The sequence below is a fragment of the Convolutriloba macropyga genome, chromosome 2, assembly GCF_964194025.1.
Source record: "Convolutriloba macropyga chromosome 2, txConMacr16.3, whole genome shotgun sequence".
Taxonomy (NCBI): Eukaryota; Metazoa; Xenacoelomorpha; order Acoela; family Convolutidae; genus Convolutriloba; species Convolutriloba macropyga.
Genome location: NC_134469.1, coordinates 23,114,707 through 23,130,659, shown reverse-complemented (window position 1 = coordinate 23,130,659; position 15,953 = coordinate 23,114,707). Strand labels below are relative to the sequence as shown.

Below are 15,953 nucleotides of genomic sequence, written 5' to 3'. Positions count from 1 at the left end.
ATATTGAACAACGTTTTTCATATCTCCATCTTCTTAATCTAAAATTCTTTCCAATAACACCGTATGCAACGTAAATCTTTTTCAACGATCAGTTAAAGAGATTTACTTCTGACTTTAGCAATAGTCAACACTCATGTCACATTTGTTACAGTTTTTTGAACAAATCCCAAACACCACTTTATGTTGAAATGATTGCTTCAGCAATACATTGTGTTAAATTCAGAATCTATGTTATCACAATTAGCCAATAAGACAAAAATCAAAATAATCATTAACTAAATGAAGCAAGCCATTGAGACATGTAGCAAACAACAATATTTTTTGGAAATTTTGGTATATTTGGCAAACCTTAAACTCCAGCTGAAAAATGTGAGTAAAAATTTATCAAGGTTTTATTGCAAAAGTTCTAACTAGCTAATCATTTGATCATTTATTTTAATTCACATTATCAACTGGAAACTTTTACTACAAATTTTTACTGCTTACGCAAAATTCAAGCGTTAAAGAATCAGTGCGATATTTACCCTGCGAAACCAGTGACAATTACAAATTTATTCTCGAACAAATTGTGCATTTCCGTTTGCCAAAATTTTATGAATTTTTCAGATGGGGTTGATAAAACCTATTTTGACTAAAAGCATTAAAAAATAAAATAATTTCCATTGGACCAACGCCATTCAAAGATAAAACCATAAAGTCTCAATTTTGTTAAAAGCATATCTCAAAATGAACAATTACATCAGATGTTTATTGGCTGACAAACGATCAACAGTTTTTCTTTCTCAATCAAAGAAAATTTTTGAAGAATAAAAAAATCTCCGTGCAACCCCCTTGCTCTCCATTCAATGATTAGGTGAGCTAAAAGTTCTCCCTATTGTGTTTTCCATTTTAGAGCTCAGAGATATATTTTAATTTTGCTTGAGAGCTTAACCTTGCAGTTTGGCCTTATTGAGGTTTTGAATTCCGAGTTCCTTTCAAAATTGCGCTTTACAAAACAATTCACGTCAATTCTACGTTTCTCAAAGTTTGCGAAAAAAATAGATGAGCAAAATCTGCAACAAAAGCCTCAACGAAAAAGAAACGAGCGGAAAAAATTAGATCAATATATTAAAGAAGCGAAATCATAAGTTTATTCATCACAACCACCACTAATTAAACATAGATTCCAAAAACTAAAACAATAAGTAAACTGAAAAGAGGATGAAACGAACTTGAAACTAATTGGAGTATCAGATATAATTCAAACTCAACATTTAATAGGTATTTTGATATACATACATATATGCATAAATATTTATATATATATATATATATATATATATATATACATATATATATATATATATATATATATATATATATATATATATACATACATATATGTATGTATATATATAAATAAATATATAAAAGTGTATAATAAATATTTGATTAGATCTATATAAGGAAGTTTCGATTAGAGAGACAGGGCTGCAGAAACATCACTAATACAATGTTTTAAACTCAATTAAAAACAAAAGACCTGATCTGAAGAAACTCATTCAAAATTTATTGAGAACTTGATTTTTCAGGTTTAAAAAGTAAGAAATCAAATTGCACCCAATGCAATTGAACAATTCTGATAAATTGTTCATGAAAGAATTAGCTTGAGTGTATTTGCGGCGTAAACATGAATAAAGAAAAAACTTTAAACAGCTAATACTGTTGGATCTTTTCCGTATAGAGTGTACCACTTATCATGAATAACGGAAATAGATACAAAAGAGGCAGCAGATTACGATTATGAAAAGTATCGTTTTGCATAACTGAATTTCGCGGAGTACAAGAATGCCATGTTATATTAATTGCTGCTTCAGTTAAATCATGTGTGATCAAAAATTTAACCACGCTAATGAACAAAAAATTCTCTCCAATATGAGTGAAAAAAGATGTCAGACACGCAGTTCAGTCGATATTGCTTGAACGAATGAAAAAGAGCTAAAGTGATTGTGACGTCATATGGTCGCAACATAAACTTTAGACGACCGAATAAAAAACGTAGGATAAGTCATGACACATTTCAAAAATTCACTAAACAAAAAAACATGACCTAGAATAAACTTTGAATGGATAGTGAAAACCTTTTAGAAAAAATAAGTTCCAAAACATTGGAAATAAAAGAGAAAAAGTCAAAGTCAAAATGCCGCATGTGAACTAAAAACCACTAGGGAGCACGAATTTTTGTTCAAAAACCGATTCCTCACTGCTTTGAAATTAGAGCAAAAAATTTCACACCGCAAACACCCTTCTTTTTTCGATCCACTTCCTGTTGCAGTGTGACCAAATTTATCACTTCAATTTGATTACAAAAATCTCGAAAATGTGTAAACAGATATAGAAAAAGCATAGCCGGACAGTTCTTGACACATTTCGAAGCAGTGACTAAGCAAAACAGCAAAACGCTAGACCTTTAAAGGACAGTAAATGAATTGGGAAAACAACTTGGAAAAAATCCGATTAAAAAATCGAAAAAATAGCAGAAACCAAATTCAAATTGCCGCTCGTGAACAAAAATTCACAATCCAGAAAGCGAATTTTTGTTCAAACACCGTTTTCTGACTCTACTTTGAAATCGGAGTGAAAAAAATCACGCCACAAAACCACTCGTTTTTTTTTGCTCCACTTCCTATTTCGGCGTGACCTAAATCACTTCTTTAATTTTACTTCAAAATTCATGAAAATGTTGGATCAGATCTTAAAGAAAAGACAGCGCCCCAATACAATTCAAATTCTTTGAATTGTAAAAAACTAAAAGAAGGCCAATAATGGCCTCAGCTATCGCTTTGCGGCTGTTATGGAAAAATATTTGCTGAGTACTGTCTGGAGGGATTACCAGAAAGAAATTAATCGAAATTAATTTGTGGCATCATAAAGGAAACAGTTATAAACGAAGTACAAAATACAAAGAACAAACTTGAAACATCACGATTCATTAATCAGAATGTTTCTGTTAATTAATTTACCTGCTATTTTTTGTTACTTTTTTACATTTTTTTAGGAAAACATTTCACGTAACTGCTGCACAATACTGAAAATTTCAAGCGTTTGTACTACTAACACTAGAATTAAATTAACTTGAACATACAGATAGAGTTATTTTGTATGCTAACCGTAGTGATTCCGACACCAGCCCTGCCGGGAGTGGCGGAGATGTTGATCCAGAATGTGCTCCAGGAGATTACGACTAGGAAGGCAGCTGGAACGAACAGCTGGAATACATATGGCTTGTAGAGCCTCTGGAAACTCATTGAACAGCGGATGATGGAATACTCCAGGCCAGCATACTGTGACACTTCCTGTATCAAACATTGACAATGATAACATTTCAATCCCATTTCTCTCTGTTTTACATAGTTCACTATATTCTTCTCTCCGAGGCGTATTCCAAAAAACTGATTTCGCTTTTCCATTTTATAATGGATTAAGCAGCCTAAAAACGTATCGGTGAGTTAATTATATCTTTCTCCTGTTCAATGAACCACATTCAATATTTCGAACAAGTCAACGTCTGATTATGGTTCTTTATTGTCTGGATGGGTCTGATCAAGCGACATTTCGGCCTGGACAGAACTGATCATAGCCAATTTTGAACGAAGCCCTCGACCTGGGTTATCATTTGTAGTTGAGTCAAGAAATCAATCAGTAAATCGCATGACTTATGTTTTCTATCTTTCCTTCCTCCTTCCTGGAACTTTTTTCCTTTTAAATTTTCTCAAGTTTTGAACAATCGCTGTTAATTTGCTGACCTTAAAGTTCTCGTGGTTTTGGTCTCCCCGCTCATTGAGTGAGTCAGAAAGAAACAATAGTTATTGGGTGTGAGTGAGTTCAACATGCTTAACGACAGGAAAAATTGAAAGATTCATTATTGAATGTTGTTAATTATACCATTTAAAAATTCAGACCAAAATGTTTTAATGTATATTTTCTATGCCACATTCAATAATTATAAATTTACGGAAAAAATTTCTCATTTTATCGTCTCGAGACAATTGCAGTGAATTGACAATTAATTGAATGTGGTATTAAAAACATACAGCCAAACCATTTTGGTCTGAATTTTTAAGTGGTATAATTAACTACATTTAATAATGATTCTTCTTTTATCAGAAACTGTATTTCTAAAATTAGGAATTAATTTTTATAATTTGTAGCTAATTCAATCAAACTTGTCTATGTGAACATTTAAAACTAAAACGTCTTGGAAAACTTACAGCCCTCTTCTACATAAAACCATTTGAATTTTTTTAAAACAGAAAAATTTTTAGGACCAAAATGTTTATTTGGTGTCTTAACTATGCTACTTGACTTTTCAAATCAACCAAAAAAAGAAATGCATCAAATAGAAGTACGCAACTCTATCCCTCTGACCTATAAAATCAAACAGGGAATGGACTAATAGGGAATAAACGGAGAAATAAAGGTGCAAATACTTCTTTTGCTGACTCAAAGTTGTCAATTCAGATGGCAACTTCTGAACTTCTCAACGCTTGAAATTAAAGCAAACTTCTTCATTGTCATAGTTTAATTGTTAAATACTATGCTTTTAATTTCCGAACAAAACATACGGAAACGCATAATTCTGATAATTGTTTCTCTATGTATTGGTTTTCAAACATTTAAAAATTTTGCTGTTTTGTATCACACCACATTTGGCTTTATCTCAGATTGCTTTAGAATAAATTGCACGTTTTCTGTGAAAAAGAAGTGATCTTCTGGCATCTTGCATAAAAAATTTTCAAATTGGATGTTTTTTATTTTAAAACTTTTATGCCCAAAAGCAACTTTGCGCAGTTTTTTTTTACTTATTACTCGATAGCAGTTGCACGACAAATGTTATCGATAAAAAAACTTTTGGTAGTCTAGATAATTCGGACCGCAAAAAGAATGGTGTCCTCAATTTTGTTCACAAAATATAGAGCAGTTTCTCGAGGATGGAAGAAGTGTATTCATGTAAGTGCGATTAAAAACTTTGAATTTTGAGGCCAGCAAAGCAGAAGTCAAATGATTTAGTTCGTAGTTAACCTATATCGTAGTTAACCTATAACCTATGCCGGAAATCGCGCGTCGATTATTACAGCAATTATTTCGTCCAATTAAGGGATCTATTCTGTTTTGCCCCCCTCGCTTAACAGCTTAATCGGCCTATGTCTTTTACGCCCCCAGGTGCACGTGCTATTTTTACATAGTAACGTGCTATATAACAATACATAAATTTTGTAACTGGGGGCGTAAAAAACACTGGGGGGCCAAGACAGAATAAATCCTAATTAACATAGCATGACTTATTTTGTTGTCTTTAGTTTAACACAGTAGGCGCATTCTTGGAAAATTATTAGTAGTTTCTGTTGCTTACAAAATCGCTTAAAAATTGTATTCAAGAATAGACCCTTTTTGCACCTGTTGAAAAGATCCAAGGTTCAATTTAGTGTTTTTGAGTAAACTAATTTCAAGCTCATTTGTGATTGTTTAGACATATTGAGGTCCAAAACAAGAGTCCACGGAGCATCGCGAAAAGCTCAGGACCTGAGTTCACAAAAACACATTGCTATTATTTGGCCAATCGGATCCATTGAGAGTGTAGTTACGTCCAAAAACAAAAGGGTTAGGTCTATTTGCCAAAATGTCACCGCAGGTGTATAGGAATATAATTATCATGGACAGCAAAAATTCTGAGAATACTTCCTTGAATAATAATAAAAAATAGGAAAATTATGATTTAACGGCTGTTTTATAAAATTTCTTTTCATTAATGTGTTTGTGAGAAAAATTGTGGGTGTGCTTGCACTGATGTCGAGCCTTGTAAGATTTGAGACTAGCCATCACAACTAATATATACCATCATGGAAATGTAATAACGTGACTGAAGTAGTCAATTGCTCAACCAACGAAAAGACTGTCCTCGGCAGATATTTTGTATGAAAATATTACCCTCAACTGCTATTTGGTATGGTATGACTAAAATGTGGCTCAACTTTTTTTACTTGTCCTTGGTTTTGTCTGGAATTAAATGTACTGCCCTCTACTTTAGCTCGTTAAACAATATCCTCGACTTCCACTCTATCCAGATTCTTGTCCTCGACGAAAAACGGTGCCTGTACGGGCCTCAGCGGACCGCTGTCCATGGCCGTGCCTCTCATCCGCTGTGGAAGGTAACCCGTAACCCAAAAAACCGCGGGCCAGTTATCGCGGTGAAGCCGCGATGCACTCGAAGCGCGCCAACGGCCCGCCAGGGGCAACTTAAAATCCAGGTATCCCAAAAATTTTTTGGCTTGCTGTACCTCATTTTCAAAATTCCGGTTGCTTTCCTATCGGCCTGCTTGACCGCCATCGCACATACTATGTTAAATTGAATAGAATAAAATACACCATGGTGCGGCCACTAGCCGAACCGGAATACAAAGCGAAAAGAATTTCCAACTGGCGGGTCGGTGGGCTTTGCCGCGATAACCGACCCGCGGTTTCCAGATTACATCCCACAGCGCATGAGATGTATGGCCATGAACAGCGGTCCGCAATTGCGCTTAAACTATTATTCGGCTACCTAAACTGTAGGGCAAGTAATATTGTGGTAAAGTATATCACAGAAGGGGTGGCGGTTCTCTACTAGGTACCAAGGGGGGAATTGTTGAAAAGATCCAGCTTAGGTTGCTGAATTCATGAAAAGAATTTGCCTCAACCCAAAAACCATCTATGAAAAATAAGCCTCGACCAATTCAAATGTATGAGAACTTAGCTTGACTTATGAAAGGACTTTGGTCACTTCGTAACTTCTGATTCAAATGATAGATGCTCTGCTGTTAGATTTAAAAATTTTTGGGATAGGTACCGTTTCAAGTATTTTGGTTGCTTCCCCTTCTGCCCAGAGAAAGCCAACGTAGTCCAGGCCCTGGTAGCTTTTTGGCATTGAGATGCCGTCCTCTGACCACTGTAAGTTCACTTTGCTGTCATCGTAGCCATAACTGGACAGAAAGAGCTTGCACGTCACTGAAATAATGAAACTATAAATTAACAAATTCCGGGTCCACGTGTAACTGCTCTTCACCCCTAGAGACGAAATAAGGAGGCCTGATAATGTGCGTTTGCACGTACAGTTTCGACCCCTTTATCCCAATTTCTGGCCTGCCTGTGCACCAAATGAAGCAGAGATGGGAATTTTTTTAAATTATTTAAAAGTAACTCATACTTTTATTTCATCTAACTTAAAACTTCATGGGCTCTGAAAAATTGAAAGACATATGCTAGTGATGCTAATACCAGCGAAGTTATTTTTTTTTCATTTCACTGGAATGAACAAAAATTGAACTGATCAGAATGTTTGGTTCAAAAAACAAAATCAACACATGCAATTTCTCGTTTGAAAAAAAAAACATTTTTTGAGGAGACACCTGGTTTTGCAATTAAAACGATTCAGCACAAAAAACCAGCTACTGAATATGAAACTCACCAGAAACAGACTTTGGTTTCTTGGCCCGTTATCAGATGTCTTAACAAAAACCGAGAAAGGCTATAAAAATGAAAAAAAAAGTTGACAGGAAGAGTCCAGGAACTCGATTGAAAAAATTGGGCGAAATAAAGGCCTCCTCATCAGCCTCAATGTAGGAGCAGCGGTTTATAGTCCAAAAAGCATATTCAATTCAGACAATTAAAGAAACCCATTTCAAAAAGTGTCTTATATGCTTTTTTGAAAAATTAGTGATGCCTGAGTCATTAAATGTTACATAAGCGTTGAGACAATCGCCAATTAGAAAACAAACATTTAATTTGAACCTAAATAAACAACTGATGAGATAAGTGTTCCGAGAAGAGAAAAACAAGAAATCCAAAAAAACAACATACATGGAATATCAAAATTCAATTGTGTTTTCTTAAAACAAATAGTGTCAAAGTTCAACTTGCAAAATTTTGAAATAAAAGCACCAAAATCTTTACTTACGCCCCGATAACGAATGTTGTACATATGCCTTTTAAGACAAAATATCAGGACCACAAAGACGGTAAAAAAACGGAACGAATCAAAAACTCACTAAGTTTTATTGAAAACAAATAGTGCCAATTTGACAGAAAACCGTTAATTTGATTAAATAACGCTTCACTAGAGAATGAAGGAGACTTGTTGGCAATAAAACTTTGTGACAAAGCCGACAATACTCAAAAAAACCCGGACTAAAAAAAATTAAACAAAACTTCATATGAATACGTTGTAATAAGGTCATACAAACTAAAGCAAGCATACAAAACTATTATCAACCAAACAGGAAACATTAAATAGTTTGTTTATGTCTCTTTGAATGTTATTGGGACCAATAAATAATCAGAAAAAAAACACAGCGTGGAAGACACGCAATTGTAATTAGGGTTTTTAAGCTATAGAAGCACTCTGGAAAAATTAAAACAAAAATAAAGAGACAATGATCAAAAGCAGAAATGTAATTGCCGAAGTGTAAATCAATCTTAAAAGGGGAGAGTTGCGTCAAAATCGATGACTCACTTTACTTTTTTATTGCGGTCACGCAATTTAACTCACAATAATTGCTACGGTTTGCGATTTTTTAACTACAGCAGTGTCAATAAAATACTACTCCAATTTGGGGTATCATTAACATCAAAAATTTGAGCAGGTCCTAAGAAAAACATGTCACGTTCAGTCCAAAAAAAGAATCCAGAAAAAATTTTTAATTTAAACATTTGAACTCTGAACGCAGGCTAAACGTGGGATTTTGGTATGTACTCGGTTGTTTGCCAGTTAGAGAAAGATTACCTGAAAGTTTTTGTTCATAAAGAAAAAAAATTGTGGAAAAGGTTTGGATGCTTTTTAGTTTCTTAACTATTATAATAAGCTCCAAAAAGTAATCTCTCTGGTTTTTTGGTTTGAGTTTTTGAATCACTTTGTAACATTGTGTAAAAATTGAAATTGCCATTAGCTAAAAATGAGAATGGCACGTAAAATGCGGTAACAATCTTTTTGATTGATTATCTTAAAAACTGATAAAATTTGCTGACTCCTAAAAAGTAAACGAACATTAGGGCAATTTTTAGGAATTGATAAGGTAATAGCTTTTAAAAAGGTCAAAATTTTGTATGTGGATTAAGTTTTAAGTAGAAGAGAGCAAGGTCGCCTTCATTTGCTCTAGAATCAATTATTTATTTCAAAACTGAATACGTACTTTAAAAATTAAACACACAAGGGGATTGAGATATCCTATCATTATATGACCAAGAACAGTGAATGAGGTATCAAACCGATAGACTGATAATCTTGATTTTGGAGAGATAAATTGTCAGTTTTTGAACTATATATACAATTGTTTGTTTTTCGCACTTAATGCGTAGTAACAATATTTAAAATAAAAATGCCCTGTGATCAAAATAAAGCATTGTTTTGCGGGGCATTCATTTTACAGTGTAATAGTTTTCTCTGAAGACATGTTTAATTATGGATTCATGATACTCATTTTTTTTTCTCCCTTGACAAAACTGGCAAAATTTGATTCCGAACACACCTAAGCGGGAGGAGGGGAGAGGAACTATATGTTCATTTAAGTTATTTTGTTCGGTCAATTTCGGCCAACCAATAAGTTTATTGTGGAAAGTTGTGGGTGATATCATGAAAAAGCCCAGACAGCAAAGTTTTTTATTTCAAAGAATTTACGAACTTGGTTTTTCCCGAAGAGCTATCGAGGTTTAAAGTTTTGTGAGCATATTAATTATTTCCGTTGTGTTTCTTCACATTTTCCGTAATTGTGTTCTATTTCGTCAATTTTGCTGATATATGGTAAAATTGTTAACGATAGTGTTATTGATTTAATCTTTAAAGATAGAAGAGGTTTGCTAAACTTTCTGATCCGATTTTTCAGCTCAAATATTTTCCAGAGGTACAGACCTAAACATTACTGAAACAATCTTAAACAAACACTGAAGAGGGCTGGTTTTTTACCTGCTCACTGTAAAACATTGGTGGATTTCAAAATTTGCCCGAATTTTGGCAATTTAAATCAATAATTATACAAAATGAGTCATCTATTGATGATATATATAATTAAATTTAATTCAACCTAAAAAATCTATACGTATAGCATTTGAAACAATTTTTTTTATTGGGTGCTTCGCAAAACCAAGGCTAGTTTTGGTCTCGCCGTGAAACTTGAAAATCAAAAATTATTCGAATTTATCTTGTCTTTATAAGAAATATTTCAGCAATTTTTCTTTTAATGAAATTTTTGCTTGGACACAATGATGTTTCATCAAATCTCAGTATAAAAAAAGGTTATTTTAATCTGTATATGAGGTCCAAAAAAGGTTTATAATTTCTTCAGAAAACATCTCATCTCATGCTTTTTATGGCTTCAATTAACTTTTTTGGTAAATTTTATATAAATTCTTGTTTCAAATGCATATGTTGTTCTTTCACAGTTTCTTGATTTTGTATCACTAATCAAGCACCCAAATAGATTGAGTTGTATAATTAGACCTATACGAAGCTCTCAGTTGATACATAATGCCTTTATGACTTTAAAACTATTTGTTTAAAGAAATTATCAGCGAATGCTTGATGTTTGCCACTTTTTATTACTTTTGCAAACTTGTCTATTATTCCCGGCCATTACAGTTAACTTTTTCTCCACTATAAAGAATTCAATCTCTATGGTGATTTTATGCTTTAAGTAAATGATCTCATGGCTTTATTCCAAACAGTTGTAAAAAAAATTGAGAAATTTTGATATTTGCCCATTTTCTTTTTTTTTGTCGTGTCAAATCATCAAATTAAAAAAGATCGCATTGGCATAGAGGGAAATTGAACATGTACAATTTTTCGAATAGTTATGGATATAATAGCTTCAACAATGTTTCTTGCAACACCTACTTGAGATTTCTATTTATGCTCGTATTGGTTGTTCCTTTTGAAGTCATATGACATATTCTGGTTGAAGAGAGATCTCAATGAGAATAAACGAATTTAAAGACTTCATATGATAGCTGATGGTTTTTATGACCTTTTAATTTAATAGTTATTTATTTAAAATTGAACTTTTGAATTTGGTACCTTTGATCTGCTCTACCTTTTGTAGACGTGTAACTTTGGTATGATTAAAGACGAGTCACATTCATTTTCTATTGTAAAAAACAAAAATTATTTTTGATTTGTTTTATGTCTCAAATGATAAGCTTGTGGCTTCGACACAATAAGTTTTCTTAAAACTTTGTTTGAGCTCGGGATGTTCGTCAATATTTCCGGTTCGTTTTGTTGTTTTCGTCACTTAACCCTCTAACAAGGTGCCATTATTTTTCAAATAAGTTACTTGTAAACAATGATACTTTTTCCAGATAATAGTTTAAGGTTTTTAACAGCTTCAACACTACGCCTGTATTTGTTGTGTTTTTTTTGTATTCTTTTGTATTACAACCATTGATGACAGACACAAATAGCTTCCTATTGATTTACAAGTTAACCTATCTGGCATTTCGTAGTTTAAAGCTTACGGTTGTTATGACTCATGAAAAAATTTGGCTGAAATAAATGCAGTGAGTTTTGTAAATTGGCCACTTTTCATTATCTTATTTCTGTCAACTTGTAGTCTGAGTGATGACAGGTTGCATTTTTTTTCGAGTGAATTTGAATATAATCCCTCTATGTTGATATGACTGATTTAATTGTTTTTTATAAATCTAGTTGCTCTACTTTTTTGGACAGAAATTTGCAATTTTGGGACATTTGCCAACTTTCGAGGTTCTTTATTTTGTCTGGTCGTTTTACAATATTAAGGATGGATCCAATTACTTTTTTAAAGAAAAAGTAAATCATAATTTTCTGATAAGTATGTGAGCATATGTAAACGCACACTACCGAGCCTTTTCGTTTAAATAAAACTGAGAAATTTAACTTAAGTGAAGTTCGCACAATTCGTTTTTTAACTCTTGTGCACACATTCTTTAATTCCACCAAAGTTTTTGGAGTTCACAGCTATGTATTATGATGTGTTCCAACTGAGGTTTTAAGGTATTAATTTTAGACAACAAATACAACAAAACTTTGAATCACCATCCCCAGTAGACAAATTGTTGTATTTAGTCTCTAATACACATATTCGCACCTTAGAGTGTCACATTCTTTTTGTTTTCCTACATACTCAACTGTATTTGTTATCTTACCTCACAATTTATTTCGGTGTTAGGAACTTTATGCGAACCTGGCTTTTCTGTAAATCATTTTTTTAAAAAAGAAGGCTCAAAATTTCAAAAACTTTCCACATGAATTTACAATTTGCACAATGAGATTGCTATTTTATTCACATTTGCATTTGTCCAAAAAGTTTACACTTTCTTTTATTTTGTAAGACTTGTGTATACTTGTGTTGAAGTTTTTTAACTTGATATTCATGAAAAACAAAATATCAGAAAATAGGCTTTGTTGATTAATTTCAGAAGTTTTCCTGTCGATACTATTAGTGGATCTGGAACACAGCAGTCGGTTTTACAATTACTCATTTCACTGTCTGTCCACAATACCATTGAGTCTTTAAATTGTCTAAATTGATACCTTTAAAAATCGGGCAATAAAATCTTAGACTAACTACATGTCAAAATGGTAGAATTGAATACTCGTGAATACTCCTAACAAAATGTAAGCCCTTTCCATAATATAAGTAAAATATTTCAACGTTTTCCGTAGTTTATTTTTATCATTGAAAATGCATATGAGTCGTGAAAAGTGGGATGGATTTTGATCACACGACTCCATAAAACAAAAACTTTTATTGAAATATGCTTTTTCGGACGTTGGCCACGTAATGGATAGTTTGTTAATTGTATGAACTTTTGTTGAGCAAATTTTAGCCGAAGACTTATTTCAATTAAATATCAATGTCTATGCGATCCACGTTTGAATAATCAGCTTTTCTGCTCGATTTAAAAAATAGATAATTCATATGGGAAACTTATGTGCGGAGGTCTATAACCGGTTATACTTGTTTTTGTTTATGCTGCATTCAATGAAAATTTTTTTCATAAATTTTCCTAAAAATTAACTTGAACTCATGCGCGTTGAATTTTTTATGTGTAAATTGTGCACGTAATGCTTTGGTTTATCAAAAACCTTGTGACAACCCCCCCAATTTCCTCCTAATTTTAACCAAAAATAAACTAAAACTAAAAATGCAACTTTGCATCGCATGAAGTGATGAATATTTCTAACATAACTGTGACCTCTTTTAATATTGTCTAATATTTCTTTCATGTCAAGAGAGTTTAATTCGATAAAAGTTCAGATCGGGAGATTAAAAGAGCTCATTCGGTTTTCTGAATCCTGGTTTCTCAATGATTTGATAATTCAATTTCCATTCAAAACATCCTGTTATTCTCTTTTGTTCAATAATGTATCTCTGATTGAGAGCAAAAGAAAGTGCGAGTGTTTGTGTGTGTGTGTGTTCGTGTGTGTGTGTGGTGTGGTGTGTTGAGTGGTGGGGTGTGTGTGAGTGTGTGTGTGTGCGTGGTTGTGTGTGTGTCTGTATGTGTGTTATAAAAATACGGATGTGAGTGTGTATGTGTATGTGTCTGTATGTGTGTTAATGTTTCTGTGCGTGTGTGTGGGTGTGTGCGTGTGTGTGTGTGTGTGTGTGTGTGTGTGTGTGTGTGTGTGTGTGTTTGTGTGTGTGCGTTCGTCGTGCGTAATTTTGTGCATGTGATTCTGTGTGTCTGTATCTCTGTAGGAGTAAGTGAGAGGGTGATAGGTTTGTTGAGGGTGATTGGATACATGACGATATTTGGGCTGGGATCAATGAACCGATTTACTTTCATATTTGGTAAATCAAACAAATTTGAATTGCAACTTAATAAAACTAACCGGCGCGCAGTATTAATAAAATTCCTTTAAACTAAATTAAATAAACATATGCTTTTGTTATTTAATCCACGCATCTTAAGTTAATTAAAATGTAGGAAAATTTGAGTTGAACAGGCGCATAACTTAAAACTAGTGTTGTTGTTGAGATTTGTGGGATTTTGTCGAAGGGATGATGGATCTATTGAAAGGTCATTCGAATAAAAATGGGAACATAAAGGGGGTATTGTGGCTCCCTGGTCGGGACTGTCCGACCAACGATGACCTCTGATCAGACCACTTCAAGCATACTGCCACAAGTTCACCAAGCCAAAATTACATGGTCTCTACTGCCGCAAAAATGGACGGAGGTCTCCACAATCGTCTACATGGTCTGCATAGAACCTGGTCAACAGAGGTCACTTTGACAACCGAACAAAAAATTGATCACAGGTGCTTGGGTGCATTAGGGCTCGGTGAGGCAGGGGATAAGGGTTCATAAACTGGTAATGAATGCTTCTGTCCAACCTCATTCATTTTCAACAAAATACTAGAGGACAAACAGTGTTTAATACAAGTGATTTCTAAATGATTAGTATTAGTGGTTGCACGACGCGCTCCCGTGGATTAGGAAATTTAAATATTACTCTTATCCTTCAGGCTCAAACTATAACGGAACTTCCCCACCCAGCGTGAATTAATCGATTCAAGCAATAAAACACGGGCCCGACCGATCAGGCCAGAATTGGGTACGGGCCAGACTGAACAGCCCTAAAAGGCGTGATCAGGATAAGCAGACCGAAATATTTTTTAAGTGACAGATATTTTTAAGTGACAGTTCACCGTGCAAACCAAACTCAGTTATAGGCCAGACTGAACAGCGAGGAGGAAACTTTGTTCAGACTATGAGCTCGGGCGAACCGGATCCCTTTGTCCACGACCCAAGTACGTCTGGCTCATACCTGTCTTGGGACGTGGACCTCATTCTGTGCATATGGGGGCAAACTGTGATGGTCGAAACAATTTTTAATTTAATCGATTTATTATGATTATAAGTGGGTGGTGTGAGTACCTGAGTCGAATGGGTATCGGAATGGGACAGTTTCACATGGAGTTGTGACTGATACTTTCCTGTCGTATAACATGGAACCATTGCTAATGGAGAGGTACTGTGTGTCCTCCGTCTTAATCACCTAAAGCACAATTCACCACTGCTCAATTGTTGTCACATACAAACATAGTAGTGATTTTGTCAATTGAAAGACTAGATGACTATTGGTACCACCTACCTTTCCCGTTTATACCGCTCAGTGCGTTTTGATATCCCAGTTTGCCACCCTAGATTTCATAAATCAAGGATCCATCATTTTTAATGATAAAATTACGCGCTCTGTCTGGTTTGAAAGTTACAATCATGTCAATTAAAAATTTGCCAAATCTCAAAGCATCTCTTTGTCGAATCTTGAATTTTGTCAAAATAATCAACAATGATTCTACGAACAACTTGCATTCTGTAGATGTCTCGCTATTCCGAATAGGTAAAAAATCGCTCAAAATTGATATGATAGTTAAACATAATCCATAGAAACTATTCAATTATTCTGATCCGATTCTTATTGCGGCGGGGGGGGGGGGGGGGGGGGGTTAGCAAATTGAGCTACTCGAAAAGCGGGGTAGCAGTGTATATGAATGAGTGTATTTTAACTTGCCAACTTTGTGTGATTAACCATGCACACAGTGGTCTGAAATTCCAGCGGTTATCTTGCGGAAATCTTGCGAATGAGGCTGTTATCTTGAAGGATTTTACAGGATCTTCAGCCAATTTGAGCCAAGTTGAGAAAACAGTGTCTATGCACCATTTAAACATTTTCCTCCTATACTTTGCAGTAAGGTAACGAGAAAAAAAATCAAAAAAACCGCCAAATAGCCGAAAGTGAATACGAAATTGCTTTAAAAACTCAAATAATTACAATCAAGTCCAAATGCTTTTATCGTAAAGATTCACGATGAGACCAGTTGTAGTCTGGTTTTACGTCATGGCTACTAAATCCTTGAGAAGTGCTACTTTTACGTCATGGCTACCAAATTAGTAACATAAATG

General features: G+C 34.1%; 1 protein-coding gene across 1 annotated transcript in view; it reads right to left on the bottom strand.

Moving 5' to 3' along the window:
• Positions 1-17: 17 nt before the first annotated feature.
• Positions 18-15,953, bottom strand: part of LOC142334860 (gamma-aminobutyric acid receptor subunit pi-like) — a 100,019-nt gene continuing 84,083 nt past the window's right edge. Inside the window, exons 3-6 of the mRNA XM_075383186.1 lie at positions 14,925-15,045; positions 6,866-7,023; positions 3,150-3,335; positions 18-38 (exon numbers count right to left, since the gene is read on the bottom strand). Of these exons, the coding sequence (XP_075239301.1) occupies positions 18-38; positions 3,150-3,335; positions 6,866-7,023; positions 14,925-15,045 (486 nt within the window). The remainder of the gene's footprint in view (positions 39-3,149; positions 3,336-6,865; positions 7,024-14,924; positions 15,046-15,953) is intronic.